This window comes from Suricata suricatta, chromosome 9 (assembly GCF_006229205.1).
Source record: "Suricata suricatta isolate VVHF042 chromosome 9, meerkat_22Aug2017_6uvM2_HiC, whole genome shotgun sequence".
Classification (NCBI taxonomy): domain Eukaryota; kingdom Metazoa; phylum Chordata; class Mammalia; order Carnivora; family Herpestidae; genus Suricata; species Suricata suricatta.
The window spans coordinates 123195363-123218267 of record NC_043708.1 but is presented as its reverse complement, the minus strand read 5'-3'; the positions used below and the strand labels follow the sequence as shown (position 1 = coordinate 123218267).

Here is a 22905-nt window from a genome sequence, read left to right as displayed (position 1 = left end):
TATTCTACTGTGTTAAGTAAATATTCATTTGTATGAATAGTCTATTGCTGCTTAACAAATTACCCCAGAATGTGGCGGCTTAAACTATAGGTTGGGGTGCTTAAAAGAATAAATACCTATTATCTCATATTTTCCGAAGGTCTAGAATCTGGGCTTAGCTTAGGTGGGTATCTTGGCCTCAGTGTCTCTTTAGAGGCTGCAGTCAAGGTCATTGCCTAGGGCTGCTGTCTTTACCTGAGCATTCAACTAAGAAGCCTCCTCTTCTGTGTTCACTCATGTGGTTGTTGGCGGATTCAGTTAAATTCAGATTGTTGATCTGAAGGCCTCAGCTCCGAGCTGGCCCGTTGGCAGGAGGACTAACTCCCTTAGTTCCTTGACACTTAGTTTCTCTGGAGTTGCGCCCAACATGCTGCCCAGCTTCCATCAGCACAAGGGGAAAAGCAAGAGAGGGCGCATCAGACAGGAGCCACAGCCGTTTTCTGATCTAATCATTGGCATGACATCCCATCACTTTTGCTGTATTCTGTTCCTTAGAAACAAGTCAGCAGGTCCAGCCCACACCTAAAGGGAGGCTGTTACACAAGGGCCTAAATGCCCAGTAGTGCAGATCAGTGGGGCCACCTGGGGGCCACCTACCTCATCATTAGTTCTGACTTCCCGAGACTTTTTTTAGTATTGGGTGTGGAATTTATTCAAAGCCTTTTTCAGACTTTAAAAAAAAAATTCTTGAGGACTTCAGGCAGAAAAGTGAAACAATCATGAAGATGAAGATGATTGCAACATGATACCCCAAACTGTATTATGTATACTATGGTGGTCGTTTTCAGGCTTGACAGTGTCTTTCTTTGAGCCCTTTAGAAGTATTTTTATGTAACAGAAATAACATAATATAAATCTTTATATGTAATATAAATAAGTTATATGCCATAATACAATGAATAATATATTACTATTGTATATTGTGTATATATCATATATAATTATACATATATTAAATATGTAATAAATTTATTATAATTATAATTATTAAGTATATGCATTAAATTAATTATATATCAATTATTAAATATTAGAAGAATATTTGTATATTAATATATTTTAAATATAGTTGGTATGTGTTGTATTTAACATAGAACATATATTATGTATATATTATATATAATAAATGGGATTTTAATCATTTCCCACATGTATTAATATATTATTTTTCTCTGGCTGCTTTCAAGACTTTGTTTTTCAGTTTTCAGAAATTTAACTATGATGTGCTTTGGTATAAATATCTTTGTATTTATTTTGGAGTTTGCTAAGCTACTTGAATCTGTGAATTTGTCTTTTTCCAAATTTAATACATTTTCAGTTATTATTTTTTTGAATATTTTTTATGCGCTTTTCCCTTTCTCTTTCTTGGACACTGTTTACACATGTTACATCTGTTAATGTTGTCCTACATTCCTCTGGGGCACTGTTCGAGTTTCCTTTGAGCTTTCTTCTCTCTGCATCTTAGATTAGATCATTTATATTGATTTTTCTTGAAGTTCATAAGCTCTTTCCTTCGTAACATTCATTCTGTTATTTAGCTTCACCCAGTAATTTTTTTCAGTTTTAGCATTTTCTTTCTTTCATTCTCTCTCTATTTTCTGTCTTTATATTACAGGCATAGTTTACTTTAGATCACTATGGATATCTATATAAAAATTTCTTGTCTGCTAATTCCAACGTCTTGGTTATATTGAGCTTGATTTCCATTGTTTGTTGTTGGTAATGGGTCACATTTCTTGTGTTTTAGATTATATCATGATAACTGGGGATATTATGTCTTGGAGACTGGAATCTGTTGTATTCATTCAGAGAGTGTTGGTATTTTTGCTTTAGGAGGTAACTTACCTGGTTTGACTCAGACAAGCAAACTGGTTTTTGGAGGGCAGCTGAAAGCTCAGTCCAGTTCTTTTACCTGGACCGTAGCTTCTTCCGTATTTGCGCAGTTCTAGGATTGCCGTTCATTTAGGCAAAATTTATAAATAGAATTTGGCGTCACGATTCCCTGGCTCTTTCATTCTGATATTCTCCCTTTGCTTGCCAGTGATCATGGTTTCTCTGAACTCTGTCCTCCTCTTCTTTAGGTCAGTAAGACTGAAGTTTTCTATTAGAATTTTAGACCCTTTGCATGGTAACTGTCTGTGCTCTGCCTTATGCGAAATGTGGTTTAAAAACCAAAACTCAAACTCACCCAGTGCCATTCTTTCTTCTAAGCTTTGACTCTTCTCCAGGACAGCTGACAACTCTGCAGTGCCTTTGAGTCGTGTGTGTGTGTGTGTGTGTGTGTGTGTGTGTGTGTATTAGCATTTTAGTTATCTGCCAGAGGATCAGTCCGGTGGGAGGTTATTCTGCTGTACTGAATTGGAACTTGCATTCTTTTATTTTAACCTCTCTATGTCTTTATAATTCAAGTGAGTTTCTTGAAATCAACATTAGTTGGTTCTTTTTGATTTTTGACCAGTCTGACAATCTGGGCCATTTAATTGGAGCGTTTAGATCATATTGCATTTAATGGGATTGCTGATATGATTCAGTTTAAGTCAACCATCTTACAGTTTGTGTTCTGTGTGTTTTAGCTGTTATTTTTTCCCTCTTTTCTCTCCTTATTTAATATTAGTTCAGTGTTATGCAGCACTATTGACTTACTAACTCTCAGCATTCTAAGGTTTATGTTGTGCTTCCTTAACCTGTTACCATCTACGTTTACATCACAGACCACTTCACTTGTGATGTAGGAACCGTACATCAGTACCTGATTCTTTGTGCTGTTGTTGTATATGTGTGTTTGTGTGTGTATCTGTCAGCATACTAATATGTGTACGTATCATGTGGCAGTCAGGGTTCAGTTAGGAGATAGAAACTGTACCCCTAGTTGAAACAGGGAAAATTAATATAAAGAATTGTTGACTAATAAGGTGTTATTAACCACTAACAGATTTAGAGGACTCTGTGGTATTCAGAAGTAGCAAGTACAAAAAAAGCTACCAGTTCTGGGCTGAGGGAAAGTCGACCATGAAGGGACTAAAGACCTCAGAGCGCTCCCAACCCTAGGCCAGGATTTAGAGCTCTTCAGTGAAGGGCCCGGCTGCAGGCATACAGCCTGCCGGTTCGGCTGGAGCCCCTGTGTAAGAGCAGCTCACTGGCGGAGGAAGGTGTTGGTAGCCTGGAGCCGGTCTGTAGAAGCAGCCTGACCGCGTGGCCTAGCTACCACGGAAGTGGCCGCAGGGTGGCAAGACAGATGCCTGAGGCGGGTCGCAGATGGTCTGTAGAAGTGCATTGCCAGATAGGGAGAGGGAGTCTGGGGGTGCAGCCAGAGCTGCTTCAGGGCTGGGTGGGGCGTTCATCTTGGAGAATGTAGCTTGAGGTTTCCCAAGAGGGCTCCCAAGGGGAGTGCTTCTGGGCCTTGGCTCCTGTGCTAAGTAAACCCTTGCAGGGCGACTGGACCCAGAAGGGAGAGCCTTCCTGCTGCTTTCACCGGATAGAGTCACTCCAGCGCCCTCTTCCGACCCTAACGTTAGGCCAGTTGACAAAGGAGGGTTGGCAGCGTCCAGCTCTATCAGGCACAGAAGGTAGCCCTGGAGCTGACAGACCAAAATGATAGATTGTTAATTCTAAAGAAATTTAAAATGAGAAAAATTGGCTTTTGTATTAATTCCTGTACTCTCTCAGATTTGGTTTACCTGAATAAAGTCTTTATCTGCCCTTTTTTTTTTTAAATAAACTTTTTCCTTTGAGATAATGGTGGATTCCCATGTCATTGTAAGAAATAACATAGAAAGATCCTTTGTACCCTTCTAGCTTCCGCCGGTGTTCACGTCAGTCCCTTGAGATCCATTCAAGTAGTTGCATGTGTCAGTAGTTTGTTTCTCTTTGTTGCTGAATCATATTTCATGGTATGGATGTAATGCAGTTTCTTAGACCATTTACCCACTGAAGGACATACTGGTTGTTTCGGTTTTTATCTGTAATACATGATACTGCTTGTAGCATTTCTGTACATGTTGTGGGTTTTTTTGGTGAATTAAGTTTCCATTTCTCTGAGATAAATGACCAAGACTGCAATTGCTGACTCACATGGTTATTACATGTTTCATTTTCTTTTTTTGGTCAAGAGACAATTCACTTACCATAAAATTCACCCATCTGAGTATTTGATTCGGTGGTTTTTAGTATATTCACAAGGTTGAGCAACCGTTACCACTGTCTAATTCCAAAACATCTTCATCACCTCAAAAGAAACCCATTTAGCAGTCATTCCCCCCTCCCTTCAGCCCCTAATTATTGGTGACCAATAATCTGCTTTCCATTTCTATGGCTCTGTCTGTCCTGGACATGTCATGTAAATGGAATCATACAATATGTGGCCTTTTAGGTCTTGCTGCTTTAACATGGCATGTTTTCAGGGTTCGTTTCTGTTGTAGTATGTTTCAGAATGCATTCTTTTTTAATGGATATATCATGTTTTATTTATCCATTCTTTAGTTGATGGAACATTTGGGTTCACACATCGTGGCTATGGTGAAAAATGCAGTTATGAACATTTCGTGTAGAAGTTTATATATGAACATGTATTTTCAGTTCTTTAGGGTTTACTCCTAGGAGTGGAAATGTAGGGTTAGCTCTATTTCAACCTTTTGAGGAACCGCCAAACTGTTTTCCAGAGCTGCATCACAATTCCAACAGTATGTGAGGATCCGAACTTCTCCACATCCTCATCACCGCTTGTTACTTTCTGTCCTTTTGATTATTGTCATCCTACTAGGTGTGAATTGGTATATCATAGTTTTGATTTGTATTTTTCTAATGATGTCTTTTCATGTGCTCATTGGCCATTTGTATATTTCCTTGGAGAATATCTATTCAAACCTGTTGTCCATTTTAAAATTAGGATATTTGTCTTTTTATTGTTGAGTTGTAAGAGTTCTTCATATATTTGCATGCTTTATATATTTGAGATAGCCTTATATATTTAAGTGCTTTATATATTTGAGATATATATTTATATATTTGACTGCTTTGTATATTTGATACCATATCAGATATATACATTTTAAAAATATAATTTATTGTCAAATTGGCTTACATACAAACCCAGTGCTCACCCCAACAAGTGCCCATCACCCATTTTCCCCCTCTCTCTCACCTCCCCCATCCACCCTCAGTTTGTTCTCTGTGTTTAAGAGTCTCAGATATATACTTTTAAGATATTTTCTTCCATTCCATAGTATATCTTTTCACTTTCTTGATAATTTTTTATCTGGCATCTTGTATTTTGGTATCTCATATAAGAAACTGTTTTAATCCAAGATCATGAAGACTTGCCTCTGTTTTTATGTAATTTTAGCTCTCACATTTAGGTCTTTGGTCCACTTGGAGTTAGTTTTTGCATATGACGCCGTGGAAAGGCCTCACTTCTGTTTCTGCGTCTGCTTGTCCAGCTGTGTCAGCACCATTTGTTGAAGGGGACAGCCTTTCCCCGTTGAATTGTCTTGGTCCCTTTGTCAAAAATTATCTGACCATGGACATGTCGGCATATTTCTGGATTCTCTGTTTTATTCCGTTGATCTATTTGTCTATCTTTTTGCCAATAGCACACAATTGATTACTGTAGTTTTATAGTTAAGTTTTGAAGTTGAGAAGTATGACTCCTTCAACATTATTCCCGTTTTTCAAAATTGCTTTAGCTCTTCTAAATCTCCTGCATTTCTATGTGAGTTTTAACATCTACTTGTCAAATTATGAAGGAAAGAAGGCATCTGCAATCAGTGGTGGTGATGGCATTGAATCTTTAGGTCAATATGCGGAATATTGCTGTCCGATGTCTTCTAATCTATGAATGTGAGATGTCTTTCCATTTAATTCAGTCTTCAGTTTCTTTCAACATTTTTGTGATTGAACACTGAACACTTTTCAGTGTAAAACCTTTGAATTTCTTTTGTTAAACTTATTCCTAAGTATTCTTTTTTTAAAGATTCTTTTAAATTTTTAAGTAGGCTTCGCATTCAGTGCAGCGTATGGGGCTTGAACTCATGACCCTGAGATCAAGACCTGAAATTAAGAGTTGGACCCTTAACTAACTGAGCTACCCAGGCGTTCCAGTATTTATTCTTTTTGATGCTATTATACATGGAATGATTTTTCTTAATTTCATATTAGAATTGTTTATTGACTAGAATACAAGACTACACCTGATTTTTGTGTGTTGATCTTTTATCTTCAACCTTGCTGAGCTCATTTATTAGCTCTAATTTTTTTTTTTTTTTGGTAGATTCCGTAGGACTTTCTATATACAAGATCTTGTCATCTGCCAGTGAAGATAGTTTTATTTCTTCCTTTCCAATATGTATGCCTTTTGTTTCTTTTTCTTGCTTAATTTCCTTGGCTATAACATAGAATATTGAATAAAAGTGGTGAGACCAGACATCTTTGTGTTGGTTCTGCCTGATGTTGGCAGAAAGCTTTCAGTATTTTGCCATTCAGTGTGATGATAGCTATAGATTTTTCATAGGTACCCTGTATATAATTGAGGAAATCCCTTTTTACGGCTTGTTTGTTGAGTATTTTTAGCATAAAAGGGTATTTGATTTTGTCAGATGATCTTTTTTTCATCTATTGAGATGATCAAGTGTTTTTTTTCCTTGTTAATATGGATGTTGATTTTTGCTTATATGTTGAACGAACCCTGCATCAATGGGGGTAAATCTCAGTTGGTCGTGAAGTATAATCCTTTTTATATGATGCTGGGTTTTCCTTACTAGTATTTTGTTGAGGGATTTTGCTTCTGGTCTGTGGTCTTCTTTTCTTGCAATGTCTTTGGTTTGGGTATCAAGGTAATATTGGCCTCATAGAATGAGTTCAAAGAGTTCCCTCCTCTCATTTTCCTTTCCTTTTCTTTTTTCTTTCTCATTATTATTATTATTTTTTTATCTGCCCGGTTACCTTAGTGGTCAGCTGTTGGTTATATTAGAGATTTTCTTTGCTACCTGAACCCAGTGAGTCCCCGAGTCTTTGCTGAGGAGTTCTTTTTCTATATGGTGGTATGCCTTCACCTCTCAGCCAGGCATTTTGACAACATTGCCTTAGCCTGTGCTTCCTGCTTATGCAGGAGTTCAGCAGAGAGGATTGCTTCGGGTCTTTTCAGCTCTTTCCTGAGCATTTGCACATTTCTGACCTGCTTTAGACGTAGATTTCCAGAAATATACCAGAGCTTTTCAGAGCTCCTCTGGACTTCTTGCCCAGCTTTTCCATTGAAGGTTTTTGGTCTATTGTTTGCACCAGCTGTTATTTATTGACTCAGGTGGTGTGAAGCTAAACAATTGCCCCTAATGTGTTTCAACTGGGGAAAGGGGTTTTGTGCTTGAAAGTTTCTAGGCAGATCAAATTAAAAAGAGCATAGCAGGTGGGGTCTTTCAGGGACCCATGAGACAAAATCAAATGCCGGTTCCCTGGAGTGAGTGTGAATGTGGTCTGTCCCTTTAGGTGCTAGGCAGGCTGTGGCCTTTTCACTTCAGATTGTCAGCTGGGTTTTTGTTTTTGTTTTGTTTTTCCATGCTTCTGCAGAGCTGGAGAGTGAGGGATACAATTAGAAGAAGGAAATGCCCCAGAGTTCACAGCTCACTGTGCTTACTGAGATTTTTGCCATTTTTCCTAAGTAAACCTTCCTTGTATCACCTTAGTTAGTTTCCAGAGTTTTGTACATAAGCTTCTTACTACTTTTGCCAATATTCTTGTTGATTTTATGTAAAATAATTTTTGGAGCTCCTTACTGTTTCGCTTTTGCTCTGGGTTTGTAGTTTCCTAAGAAATTGCCAAATGATTTTGCAGGTCGGCTCCACCTTTTGGTATTGTCCCCGAGCAAGGTGTGATGGTTCCAGGTTCTCCACATCTCACCAGTATTTGGTGGGATCATTCGTTTTTATTTTTGTCATTTGATAGATGCGTGGTATTATGTCATTGTGACTTTAATTTATATTTCTCTAATGGTTAATGATACCGAACATCTTTTCAAGTATAATTATTGGTTATCTGTATCTTTTCTTCAGTGAAATGTATTTGTTGCTCATTTTCTAGTTGGATTTACTTTTAGTCGTAAGATTTAAGAGTTTATTACGTATTATAGAGACCAGTTCTTTGTGGTATGTGTATACAAATACTTCTCTCAATTTATAGTTTGTCTTTTCATTCTCTTTAAGTTTTTAAAAATTTATTTATTTTGAAAGAGAGGGAGAGAGAGTGGGACAGGGGCAGAGAGGAAGAGAGAGAAAGAATCCAGCAGGCTCTGCCCTGTCAGTGTAGAGCCCGACGCAGGGGTTGAACTCATGAACTGATGAGCTGTGAGAATGTGACCTGAGCCAAAGTCAGATGCTTCCACAGTGGAGCCACCCAGACGCCCCTATCTTTTCATTCTCTTTCTATTCTTTTGCAGAGCAAAAGTTTTACATTTTATCAGTTCTGCTTTTCTGGATCATGTTTTTAGTGTCAAGTCTAAGAATTCCTTGTCTAGCTGTAGGCCCTGAAGACTTTCTATGAGAAAAATCTCACATTAGTTTTTTTCTCTGAAAATCTTGTAATTTTTGTTTTACAAACATCTTCATAGTCTTGAAGTTTTTGTTTAAATCTTCTGGAATTAGAATGCTTTTTTAAAAAGTAAATGGCAAACAGCCCATTTTATTTTATAACTTCTAGTTATAAAATAACTATATGCTATAAGTTATAAATATAAAACTATAAGTTTATTTTGAGAGAGAGAAGTGCATAAGCAGGGGAGAGGGGGAAGGACAGGGAGAGCAAGAATCCCAAGCAGGCTCCATGCTTTCAGCACCGAGCTTGGTGTGGGGCTTGATCCCACGAACTGTGAGATCATGACCTGAGCTAAGATCAACAGCCAAGATGCCCAGCCAGCTGAGCCACCCAGGCACCCCTTGAGTTAAAATTCTTGACGATTTTTTTCTTCCTTTTCTTTCAGCTCTTTTATGATGTTCATTATCTTCTGGCTTGCACAGTTTCTGAAGAGACATCTTCTATCATTCTTATATGTGATCCTCTGTATGTAATGTGGTTTTTTTTCTTTTAGCTACTCTGAAGATTTTAATTTTTTTGCTGGTTTTCAGGGATTTGATTTTGATATACCTTGTTGTGGTTTTCTTTATACTTGACATTCGTTGAGCTTCTTGGGTTTGTGTCTCTATAGTTTTCATCAAATTTGTCAATTTTTTGATGTTATGTCTTTAGATATTTGTTTCTGTACTCCTGTTTCTGGTCCCTGTTTCTGGGACTCTTACATGTTTGTTAGACTGTTTAATATTTTAGACTGTTTAATATTTTCCCTTAATCACTGACACTCTTTTCAGTCTTTTTTTCCTCTGTGTGCTTCAGTATGGACAAATTGTATTTCTCTGTCTTCAGTGTCAGCAGTATTTTCTTCTTCAGTATCTAATTTGATATTAATCTCATTTAGATTTGTATTTTGATCTCTAGAAGTTCTGTTTGGTTCTTCTTCATACGTTAACATTTCTCTGCAATGTTTATATTATCCTTTAAATAGCTAGCTGTATTTTTATAGTTGTTCTAATGTTCTTGTGTGCTAATTTTATTGTCTCTATTATACTGGATCTACCTGAGTTGACTGTTTTTAATCCTGGTTATTGGTCACATTTTCTTGATTCTTGGCATATCTCTACTTTTTGATTGGATGCTAGACCTTTTAAGGTTTACATTGGTGAGTCTCTAGACTTTATTGTCTTCCTTTCTCTTGTGCCTTATTCTGGCAAACTATTCTGGCAGTTTAATTTGATCCTTTCATGGCTTGTCTCCACACTTTGTGGGGACAGGTCTAGAGTAACCTCTTCTTTAGGGGTAGTTTAGCCCTATTACTAAGGCATGGCCTTTATAGGATCTGATTTGAATGTGCCAAATAATCAACAAGACTTGCTGCTCACAACCTAAATGCCTTCCAGTCCTCTGTGAGCTCTGTGGAGACCATTCAGCAGATAGATTTTCAGTTAGTTTTTGCCTAGGCTACATTTTAGAAGTCAGCTCTCAGTCAAAGAATCCTTACTTAAGTTTTTAAAGGACTTTTCCCCCTGTAGCATCTTCTCCCAAACTCCACCCCATGACCCTTCACTTCCGATTGCCTCGGTTTTTCTGAATTCTGACTGTGTCTCCTTCATAACATGGTGAGACTTACATACTTTGTTTGGGACGCTAGTCCTATACTACAATTCACAGTTTGCATCCAGGCAGAAACCTGGGGACCTTGTGTGGCTTGCCTTGTTTCTTCTCTCTCGGGTAAATAATCCTAATTTCCTGTTTTTAATGTCTGAAAATAATTGTGTCATATAGTCCTTCCAATTTTCATTTACAACAGTCAGGTAAATTTGGGCCCTGTTATTGCATCATGACTGGAAATAAAAGTCCTGTTCTTTTAATGAAAAAGAAAATCAGCAACTTTTTCAATTTGAGACAATTTTATATTTACAGAAAAGTTGTAAAGATAGAACAGAGTTTCAGTACACCTCTCACCCACTTTCTCCTGTTGTTAACATCGTAAAATTTTGTCAGAACTTAGAAACTGACATTGGGATATTACTGTTAAGTAAACGTCTATATTTCATTGTATTAAACAAACTGCCAGACCACCTTCCAAAGTGGCTGTATTGGTTTGCATTCCCACCAGTAGTGAATGAAAATTCCTGCATTATAGGAGAACATGATGAAAACTAGTTACATTGAAACGCCAGCATTTCAACTAATTTGAAATTACAAAAAGCAAGAGAAGTGACATAAAGTTGTTGACCGTTTCATTACACATGACTCATGATGACTGTGTAACAACAATAACAGTGGCATTCACGGCACTCTGATTATTCTAAGAGCTTTACATTTATTGATTTATTTAATCCTTACAACATCCCTTTGTTGGTGGTGATATTATTCTCTGCTCCTACAGATCAGAAAATGAGAAGTTGAGGTTGGCCACGTGGCTACTGAAATGCCGTCATTCTGGCTCCAGAGCCCGTCCTCTGAGCCATTTCACCAGCAATGATGCCTTATCAGCTGCACATCAGAATAACTTGAGGAGTTGAGATCGTGGTTCACTTGGTGGGGAATGGTCCCGGGCACTTATATTTTGTAGTTGGATTGGCAACATTCTCTTCTTACTGTAGATTATACCTTCACTTTAACGTAGATACATTTAATGTGTTAAAATACACTTTTTGATTTCCTTCATAACAGTGAGCACTTTTAGTTCATGGTTTGATTTCGACATTTTAAGATCCTTTTGCACATGTAGAAACTGAGGCAAATGTTTTGTGGGTAACTGAAAATCCTCTGTCTCCTCATGTTGGTGCCTAGGTGCCCTGGCTTCCATATGACAAATATAAATGTGTGCATGTGTGTGCATGTGTGCGCATGTACTTATTTACATAGAGTCTTTCAGCTCAGAATATTTGTGGAGTTTCCTGGTAACACAGTTGGGTATTCCTTCCTGAAATTAATGTTTAAAGAATATGGATTTTAAAATGTGAAATCACTTTATATGTACGGAGCACAGAGTAAAAATATCGTAGAATGGTATAATTGTTTAAAATGTGTTAGACCCAGCAGGTTAGTACCTGCACAGAATTCATTTAATGCAGCATTCAGTAATCTTGGATGTATTAATTTTGTATCTCATTTTGTGTCAGTGACTTTTAACCTTTGATGTTAGGTTTAATAACGTAGAAAAAAATTTCAAAATTGATTGATGAGGTATAGTCAATAAAATGATAGGTTTGAAAAGATCAAAAATTCTAGTTTTCTTAAAATCCGTGATATAAATTTATTTATATTAACATTTTATGTTACATTGTAGGCTGCATGCCCAACTTGGGGCCTGAACTCACAGCCATGAGACTGAGTTGCAGGCTCCACTAACTGAGCCGCCAGGCACCCCCTACATTTATTTTTTAAAATTATTACTATGTGATCTCCAGTTGTCACTGTTTTGCTCTGATAGTTGGCTTGCTGCTGATTGCATAAAGTCTCCACCAGAGGATGCTAAAGATACTTCAGTGGGAAACGTGTTATTTACTTAGGCTTGCCTGGACTTGTCAGCTGGATAACCCTTTTTCTTTTTTAAGAAAAGAATTTGATTCTTGTTTATGAGATTCCTTTTACTGTGAAATAAATTATGTACTTTGACAGTTGAGTATTTTGACAGAGACTGTAAATGATCAGTATTTAATCTCTCCATTCTTGGTTCTCTGTCAGCATATTAGCCGGAAATAGCTTTGGTTTGCTCATTTTGTTAAGTCTTCCATTTGAAATTAAAAGTTATATTTTCATTTACATAATAAATGTTGATTTTTTCTTTACACAATGGGTGTTTTTCTGAAAACCTGAATGCTTTAAAATGAACTAGCAAAACTAGTAATTTGTTTTGTGGGTTAAAAAAAAACCCTCAAAGTATATCTATTGTGTAAGCTTTTATTTTAAAATAACAACTTAAATCAGTAAATGGGTTTAATATTTGCCATTCCAACATAAAATACCGTTCTCAAAGTACTATTAGTTATCTGTGATGACCACGTGTTTTGTGGCTTGCACTTAGAGTGGGGTATGATAGAAAGCTTTGGTCCCCTTTTGTTTGATAGATTTCGAAGTGAACATTTTACAGACTTGTTATCTAGCAAAAGTACTGAATGATGTCAGCTCCGGTTTTTTTTTCTTCCTTCCCCACAGATACCTTCACTCAAATAACATAGTTGTTGTTCCAGAAGGTAAGGGCACTCCCACTTTTTAGTTAGGAGATACCATGTGTAAGCTTTGCTTTATAATAGTCTAACAGCTTTTGTTTGGTGTATTAGGGAATTTTACTTATAAAGCTTCTTTAATTTATTAGTTTCAAAGATTGTGCCCCCCTGATTAGTAACTTCAGTTAACAGTTTTGATTAAATTAAAAGATCTATGTTTTAGCTATTTTGCGAGCAACAGAGGCAGGGATATTAAGTATTAAACTGTCCTAGTTGGTAGTACTTGCATTAAAGATTTGTCCTAACACTTGGGTCAGATTAATTTTGGCTTTACCTTTCTTTTCTTTTTGAAGCCATTGGATCCCTCGTAAAACTCCAGTATTTGGATCTTAGTGACAATGCCTTAGAAATTGTTTGCCCAGAAATTGGTCGTCTGAGAGCTTTACGTCATCTTCGGTTAGCTAATAACCAACTGCGATTCCTACCTCCAGGTAATCAGAGTCTGTAGGCACAGTAGTTTCTTGTCTATTTGCAAATCTCTTATGCCTGTTTCTCACTGTGTGTCTAGGCAGTGGGCTCTGGGTCTGTTTGGGATTTGGGGTGGTCTGTTTGAGGATGAAACTAAGGGTGAAATGTGTTGAAGAGTGTTTTCCCTGAGGCAGACATAAGAAGGTGGCATTTATGCTTTTACCTACAATTACTACAATTATGCATTGCAGTCAGTGCCCCATCAAGGCACTGCCCTGGTGAAATATCTGTACAAAAAGATAATTCAGTTCGGAATATTTTACATAGAGAATTCAGATGAACTTTGCATGATGTAATCATTTTAGTATTCAGAAAGGAAATACATACAGTGTTTTCTCTCATTCTCTAGTGAGGTAATTGTTGGACATTAGCTTTGATTTAATAAATCTCACTAGAATTTCAGAGCATTTAAGGTTGAGTCCTGAGACTAAACAGTAATGCCTCTTAGGTTGTGACGTGCCCAAGTATAGCACCAAAATTCTGCATTCTCCTGAGCTACCATTAAGCCCCTTGACTTTCTTACAGGGAGCATCCAGGGACCTTCCTTCGTGAATCCATACATTTGCAAATTTTGTTATAGGTTGTTTCCCATATTAAAAAAAAAACGAAGTATGTAAAGAAATTTTTTTAACTTGCACTTTAGGTGTTATATGGAAGTTACTCTACATTTAAGAATGAGCAGAGAAAAAGGCACATGTCACATTGTCGAGGCTCAGTTCTGCATAGTGACTTAGGAACACCAGCCAGTCTCTCGGTGTATCCAGGTGAAATGTGTGATTCAACCATAATTACAGGAACTTCAGGGTCACGTGAGAATGTTAAAAACTACTCGTGTTTAACACATGAATGAAAAAATCGGGGATATTTCTTCATGATATAAAAAACACATTCTCTAAAGGTTTTCAAATATAAAAATTTCTGAGTGAAACATAGTAACTGGTTAATTTTTAGACTTTACATGCTGGCCTTAATATGTAGCCTCAATATTATTTACAAACAGAGTACACAACAGGTGACTCTGCTTACGAAATTTTTTTAACCCCATGTAATTACTCTCTTACATTTTCCAGTTATAGTTAATACAAAAAATTTCAATGTGGTGTAGGAATCTGATCTTTCCTTTAGAGTTTATTGTAATTGGGCCCAATGGTGTTTTATCATTCTAGCTTTCATGAAGTTTATATATTCAGATACTCAGGAAATTAGATTCTCTTCTGGAGATTGCCTAGGAAATGTATCAGTAAAGATAATACTTTGGGTTTTCATATATGAAACTTCTACAAGATCTATTATAGAATCAAAATACATGAACGTAATGTACTTATAAGCCTCTTTTAATATAAATTTAAGGAACATATGAGAAATACAATTCTCTCTTAAACCATTGTTCCTTGTATTCTATTATTCTGCTTTTTCCTGTAACATAAAAACACTTTGTGGTAGAATGTGGTCATTTCCTTCCATTATATACTCTTGGAGGTTAAGGATGTGCTACCAATATCATTACTGCTTCCTAATAACCAGCAAAGGGCATAGGTTTTCTGACTGCTTTCCTATCATCTTTAATTTATATCTTACCTGTTGTGTGATAGATTTGAAGCATTTGCTTCTGATTTTATTCCCATAGCTTTCTTCTTTTGTATATGTTTGGTTTTGCCTGCTTTGAGTAAAATTATGTGTAATAATAACTATACTTTGAATGTAAACTTTGAGCCTGTGTAGATTTTTTTTTGTTCTAGACCATCATGAGTAGCAATGGAATAGATCTTACTAATTATTTGATTCACTTTATTTATCTTTTTATGAGGTAATTTCAAGTGTTATGATTTGAATAGCGAAAGGCCTAGGTTCATGGCCCCCAGTGTTTGCTTATGTTAGGTATATTCACAGGGAAAATATTCTAAGTGTAGTAAAAAAAAAAATGTGAGGGCCTACCATGTTGTCTACATTTGATGACCATAGAGATCAGTTAATACTTGGTTGTTAGCTCCTTCTACCCAGGCCAGGCTATTATGTATAGACGTCTATGTGTTACATTTCCTCAAAAGACTTAGCATTTCATTATGTGATTTGTGGTCAAAACCTTTAAGTATAATTTCTTATTCAGTATTTAGAATTTGAAAAATTTTATACCAATATTTGGAAAATCCCAAACATTTGAAATATCTAGATGCATGTAGAGTTTTAAAGTTGGTATCTAAAAATGGATTACAGGGGTTTCATGAACGCCGTGAAATTTTCACACAGTTTGATCATCTGTGATCGTGTACATGTTGCAAAGGAGGCCCCGTGTTTCCACCAGTTTCTCAAGCACACCCATGACTCATATGGCTGATTCTGTTGTCTGCCAGCACCCACATGGTCGTGGCCTGGTGGACTGGGACCCATCCTCTGGGATGTCTCTTTCCCCCATTCTGGTCGATTGCGTGTCCTGCCGTTTTCCTACCTTGTGACATGGCCTTATCTCTACAGTTGATTGGTCCTGGTGTTAGTACCTGACCCAAGCAGGACACTGCTCATCCTGGGAATTTTAGAAGAGGCTGCTGGGGGACAAGGAAAGAGAATAAGAGACAGCAAGGAGAATGGAAAAAGAAAATCTGTCTCTCATTCTCTCTGGGCTGTTGCACAATGCTGTGTAATCTTGCGAGGTGCTGGGAAGTAGGCACATGGACTGGAAAACAGAAAAAGAAAAATGATAAAGCAGATACACAGAAGATGGAGGCAGAGACTTTCTAAGTATTCTTTAGTATCCCAATTACTGGGGTATGTTCTTACGGCTCAGAGGCTTTGTGTTTAAGATCACTCTAGTTGGTCTCTGAATCACAACGCAGAGAGATCCATGTACCACAGCTGCCCCAAAGGCTTCACGAGGCCATTCTGGGGAACAGGATTAACTGTATCTTGAACTTTTCTCTTTGCTTAACTCTTAATGCTTTGAAATTGCAATGGCTCTTATTAGTAACAGGAAGTCCAGAGTTAGCAATAGCATGATCTGTATGTTAGCAATAGTATGTGTGTAAAGGGGTTCATTCTATTATGTTTTTTCCCTCTTTGCAACGTCCTTTGTACCCTCTTAGATCGATCGATCTCTCTCTCTCTCGCTCGCTCTCTCTCTCTCTCTCTCTCTCTCTCTTTTTTCCCCTGAGCACAGGTCATTTTTTAGGAGCAACAGAGAACACTGGTGTGTGGTGACAGGATGCAGAAATGTAGAGGCAGCTCAGAAAGAATGTGTTACTAAGCCAGAGTAGGGGAGGTACCAGCTTTCCTCTGCCCTCTCAGGGTCTCCAGCTGGGCCCGAGAATTAACTGACGTAAGACAGATCAACAGGAGGAAAGTACACAGATTTTATTTAGTAATTTTTACATGTACATAGGAAACTTCACAAGAAAAATGAAAACGCGAAGAAGCAGTTAAGAGCCAAACACCTCTCCACTGCGTCAGACAAAGGGTAGTAGTTAGGAAAACGTGACCAAAGGGGTTTGGGCTGGGGCAGTTAGTTGTGAAACTGTGACTAGGAACATAAGCGTTGGTTTAACAAGTTTGCTTTGTTAAGATTTCCCTGGGCCTGGACTCTGCATTTCTGGCGATAAGAATGGCTTCCTCCTGGGGGATGCCTGAGGAGCCCCGACGCAGCTCAGGTCATGATCTCATGGTTCATGGGTTTGAGCCCCATGTTAGGCTCCGTGCTGACAGCTCAGAGCCTGGAACCTGCTGCGGAATCTGTGTCTCCCTCTCTCTCTGCCCCTTCCCAGCTCGTGCTCTGTCTCACTGTCTCACTCTCAGAAATAAATTACATTAAAAAAAAAATTTTTTTTAAATGCCCCCGGCCTGGTACAGGGAGGCCACCTTTTACATGGGAGTTTCTCTCGTGCTTTTAGGAAGAAACGTGCCTCCGTGCTTCTGCCGCTTTCCAGTGCCTTTAACCCCAAATAATGACTCCGCCAGACTGGCATGTTTTGGGGTGCCGGGCTCCGAACTCCTCCGCCAGCCGCCGCAGCGGGCGGCGACCGCGTAATCCTAGGTAGAGCACGTCCCTCGGACTCCTCCCGCTCCAGCGGCGCGAGGCCTCGACGTCAAAACGTCACCTCCTCAGAATTACTGGTCCGGTCCCTCGCGTGAGAGGGTCCTTGTGGCGTGCTGTGCCCGCACACACGCGGCGCCGGAGCACCAGCCTCTGGGGCTGTGGCCGGCAGTGGGGCGCGCCTGCGTGGCGCAGCCTGGGCCCCGGGCTGGGGAGGGCGCTGGACCCGCCTGCGCGCTGGACCCGCTGCGCGAGTCCTTGCCCAGCCTGCGAGGTAGCGCTAACTTAATAGCAGGAGTTTAACTTGTCTCCCAGGCCGATAAATAATGAGCACTCAAAAACACCAAACTTCCAGTACTGATCTCATGGTCTGCGGTATCAGAACTTTGGAACCTCGAAGCACTGTTTTCCTGAGCAGACTCAGTTCCCTTTAAGAAAAATTATTATTTTAATAACTTGGTATTTTCTTTGGCAATGAGTTTTGTAGGTTTGTATCCAAATACCATAAGGAGAAAGTTAAAGGAGTATTTTGGCTTTTTTTTTTTTTTTTACTGTGGTATCTTCAAATTTTATTTTTGATCTTTATTTTTCACACATAAAAATGATATATTTTTAAGGTATGCCATATGAGTTTATGATATATGCATACATTATGGAAAGATGACCACGGTGAAACTAATTATCACCCCCCCATAGTGTGTGTGTGTGTGTGTGTGTGTGTGTGTGTGTGCGCGCGCGCGCGCACGTATATGTGCACGTGCACGCACGTGGTGTGTGTGGTGAGAACACTTGAGATCTACTCTTAGCGATTTTGAAATACACGTTATTAACGATGTATTAATAATATGCAAATGTATGAATTATATGGTATTATTAGATGCTTTCTTTTTAAAAAAACTTTTTATTATGGAAACTGAAGTACAAAAGCTGACAGAATAGAATGACGAACCCCCACCTACCCAACACCTAACTTGAACAATTCTCATTGACATCTCCTCTCTTGTATTTTTCTTTTAATTTTTGTCCTTCATATTTTTGTCTTACAGGTTTTTTTTTATTGAGGTAAAATTTACATACAGTGGGATGCACGAATATATGCTTCTGAGGTTTTTTAAAAAACTTTTTAATGTTTTTTATTTGTTTTTGAGAGACAGAGAACGCGAGCAGGGGAGGGTCAAGGAGAGGGAGAAACAGAATCTGAAGCAGTCCCCAGGCTCTGAGCTAGCTGTCAGCACAGAGCCCGATGCTAGGCTCAAACCCACAAACTGTGAGATCATGACCTGAGCGGAAGCCGGGCACTCAACCGACTGAGCCACCCAGGCGCCCCTGCTTCTGAGTTTTGACAAATGTACCTACCCGTGTAATGAGTTCTGTAGTCAAGATACAGAACACTTCGGTTACCCCCGAAAGCACTGTCGTGTCTTCTCCAGTCTGGGTGCCACAGGGCACACTCTTCTGACTTCTGTGACCACAGACTCATCTGTTGCTGAACATAATATATGAAGAACCATACAGTGCGCTCTCTCTGGCTTCCTTCACTCAAACTAATGGTTCCAAGATGCGTCCAGGCTGTTGTGTATATTGATGGTCCATTCTTCTCTACAATTTGCAGAGCGGTACTCTAATGTTTGAGTATACGGTTTATGTATTTCTTTTCCTCTTGGTGGACATACAGGTTTCTTCTAGCTTTGGACTAGGACGACTACAGCTAATACCAAACATTCTTGTGTAAGGCTTTTGACGGATGCATGTTTTCATGTATATGTTCCCGTAGTACAGTTCACTTACGGTGTTACACCACTGAATACAAATTGTGAGAGTCTTCCGGTAGTACACTTCCACGTACTCTCCTTCACTGTTTTACCATAGTTTTCTATATATGTTTTGAACTCTACAACATAGTAGCTATACTGCAACGGTCAGTTGTCTTTAAAGGAAATCAAGATAATAGAAAAAAAGATATTCTTTGTATTTACTTACATAAGTACTATTACTTGTGCTTTTCGTTCTTTCCTGTAGTTGTATTTTCTCTCTGGTATTGTTTCTCGTCACCCTGAAGTACTTCCTTTAGTATTTCTGGTACTGCAGGTCCACTGGGAGCACACTATCTCAATTTTCCTTATGCAAAAATGTCTTTATTTTTGAAGAATATTTTCTCAGGATATAGAATTCTCAGCTGACAGCATTTCTTTCTGGCACATTATGAAGGTGACCTTCCATTGTCTTCTGACCCCCTTGTTTCTGATGAAAAATCCATTGCAATTTGTATCATGTTTGTCCATGACTATGTTAAAATTTTTCTCTTTCTCTTTTGCTAGCAGTTTGTTTATGATGTAGCACAATGTAGGATTTTTAAAATATGCCAGTTGGCGTTTTCTTGATTCCCAGATTGGGAGGTTTTCTGTCATTATTTCTTCAAATATTTTTCTGCCCTGTTTCCTCTTTTTCGGGAACTCCAGATACACACATTAAGTCATTTGACAACTGTTTCCCAGGTCCCCGAAGCTTTGTTCTTGTTTAAAAGATTTTCTTTCCCCCCGATCTAAAGGTTGGATGATACCTGCTGACCTGTCTTCTGCTCACTGCCTTCTTTTGCGCCCTCCTGTGTGCTCGTCCCTAAGTACCCGCTCACCCTCTCAGCCCGCCCCCTTTTGTGGCCTGTCATCCGTGTTCCAGCGGCTTCAGCTCCCCAGGCCGGACCTGTGGCTCTTCTGCTCTGTGAGACTCCACTTCCCTGTGGTGTGGCCCAGCGTGAGCCCCTGGGCAGAGCCATGCCCGACACATCCTCACCTCTTGTGTTTCCCGTTTTCCGAAGAGAAGAGTTCTCTGTTTCCTGTCTGTTGTTTGAGAACTCTTGCCTCATAGATTTTTGAGTAGTTTGATTGTATTTTGATGGGGAACAAGTCTGGTGTCAGTGACCCTGTCATGTCTGGGCGTGGGAGTCCTATTGATGTTCTCTGATTTCTCACGATTGCTAACCTGCATGCTTTCGTGTGTATAACTTAGGTACCACTTAAACATTTGTCTATTGCCTTCTCCTACTTCTAGCATCAGAACTGGAACATTATTTGTTACAGAGAAAGTTTAAACTCACTTTATCCCAAAGGTCTTTTCTGACTTGATCAAGTAAAATGATGTGATTTATTAGGAAGACAAATGCACTTACAAATAAAGGAATATTAGGGTAAGCTTTCCGTCAGTGCAGAGCTACTAGGCACACATTTTTTTTTTTTTTGATTCACCCTTTGGTAAAGACCACAAGGGATAGTGGAGATTAGAAGCATCCACTCATTCTTGATAGTCAACAGAAGCCTGATGCTTTTGCAATTTGCTATAAACTCCCAAGAAAGAAGGTTGTGGTAAGAAACAAACAACAGAATGTAACCAGGAGTCAGAAAAGATGTTGCTTACATCTGGCATATTAATCAGTCTATTTTTTTGGAAATGTTTTTATCCTTGAAAAGTTGTTTTGCATACCAAAAAAGGAAAGACTTTTAGTCCAAATTAAAAACATGAAAGCAGTCTGTTGTACTTTAATAAAAAAATTTAAAAAACAAAAGCACATATGTATGCAAAAATAAAATGTACAAGCACAGAAATATGTACTACATATAGCTAGCATGAATTGTTCCAAAAACTCAGCTTTCAAGTATGGTCAAGTGTATTACTTTTTTCTTGTTTTTTCTTTTTAGAGAGGGAGAGAGAGTGTGTGTGCCAGGGAGAGGGGTAGATGGAGAGAGAGCTCGATCCCACAATCCTGGGATCATGACCTGAATTGAAATCAAGAGTCTGACATCCCATCAACTAAGCCATCCAGGTGCCCCTAGCTTTTTAAAAATGTGATTGATTCTCTTCCAGTTGAGCCCCTTGCTGCTTTATTGAAATGAAATCTAGTGTCTCTTCTTAGACCTCTCCTGTTGCCACCTAAATTGTTCTGGAATCTCTGTGCTCACTGGTGTGATGTGGAGGGGGGCGGCGTGGAGAGCACGTCAGCCTTCCTGCTGTGGATCACACAGCCGGAATGAGCCTGGTCATTCCAGGCCTTCCACCGAGGCTCACCACCCCGTCTGACAGACGATAGTATGGGCTGCAGGGCTTCTGCACAAGCGCTGACCCTCCTCCATGGGTACAGACGGCTCACCGGTGATCCACGTCGGCGTTCCCTGAGTTACGGTTTCTGGGAACACTGTGCGGCTCCAGGAACACTGGGTCAGCCCTGGCTTCATTGCTGCCTCTTGCATTGTACCTCAGAGATCAACTCAGAGGGGAAATAGAGCAGCGCTCTTTTTGAATCCTCAAACACAGAGGGTCTTATCGTATCTCCCCCCCCCCAAATTTTCATGGCTCTTCACCCCACAGTACCCCCCCTTGGTGGCTACTGTAGTAATTTGGGGTAATTTATCCTCCTAGGGAGAATCAGCTTTTCACTCATTCCGCATCAGTGCTGGTAAAATAACTAGGTAGCACTTTTCTCACTAATAAAGGGTCTAAATGATTAATCTCTGGCAGAGCAGCCTCTGGTGTCACCAGGCTGTACATGTATGTAGGCATGCATATTTGGGGTACTTACCCTGTCATCTACACAGCAGAGAACTATCTCTTGGTTCAAAGTTCCAAGCCATGTATTAGAGGAAGGGGGGATGGTGAACATGAACAAGATCTAGACCCAGATTTCAAAGGAGCTTATGATATTTTATTGTCTAATATCCGAAACTAATATTTGTACTCCTAAAGAAGAGAGTAGATAGGATAGAGAAGTATTGAGTGTGTTAGTACTCCGTCGTCTTGGTGCAGTGCAGTGGTTTAGATACCCATTTGGCAACTAATGGGTAGAGGAATAAAATCTAACTACCTGCCCATCCTTAGCTTGCTACCTGACCACTGAGTAAATGAATAAATTATCTACCAGAGTCCCAAACTCATTTTCAGAATCTGTTCTTCCAGCGTCTCTCACAGATACAACATTGTCTCATTAGCATCTTTGTTATACGCAATATTAATAAGGCAATTTTATACCATAGCTAAATATATATTAGTAAGTTTAAGGTAACAGATTTTTTGGTTTTAACATAAAATTAATCTTGGTAAACTACAGGGTGCCTGGGTGGCTTAGTCGGTTAAGCATCTGACTCTTGATTTCAAGTCAGGTCATGTTCTCACAGTTTGTGAGATTGAGCCCCGTGTCAGGCTCTGCGCTGGTAGCTAGGACCCTGCTTGGGATGCTCGCTCTCTGCCCCTCCCCCTCTCGTGTGCGCCCGCTCTCAAAATAAATACACATTAAAAACAAAAACAAAACCACATGGATTCCCCAGAAAAAAATGTTTTTACTATTGATACTATTACATATTGTATAATAGTGACAAATGGAGCTAAAATGGTAAAATTTTATTTACAAACTTTTCTAAGCTTTAAAACTTGGGGAAAAACTTTGGAATCAAAATGGCCATTAAAATTCTTCTAAAAGAAAAAATGTTTTGTGTTCTGGACCATGCATCCTTTTCAGTGTCAAATAAATACAGAAAATACTCCTTTTTAGGAAAGATGTGAAGGGAAATGGCAGAACACGTGCCAAATGTCTGAAAAACA

General features: G+C 38.9%; 1 protein-coding gene across 3 annotated transcripts in view; it reads left to right on the top strand.

The window, feature by feature from the left end:
- Positions 1-22905, top strand: part of LRRC28 (leucine rich repeat containing 28) — a 150959-nt gene that overhangs the window by 20232 nt on the left and 107822 nt on the right. For all 3 annotated transcript variants that reach the window (XM_029951734.1, XM_029951732.1, XM_029951733.1), the window contains exons 4-5: positions 12760-12797; positions 13124-13261. In XM_029951734.1, the coding sequence (XP_029807594.1) occupies positions 12760-12797; positions 13124-13261 (176 nt within the window). The remainder of the gene's footprint in view (positions 1-12759; positions 12798-13123; positions 13262-22905) is intronic.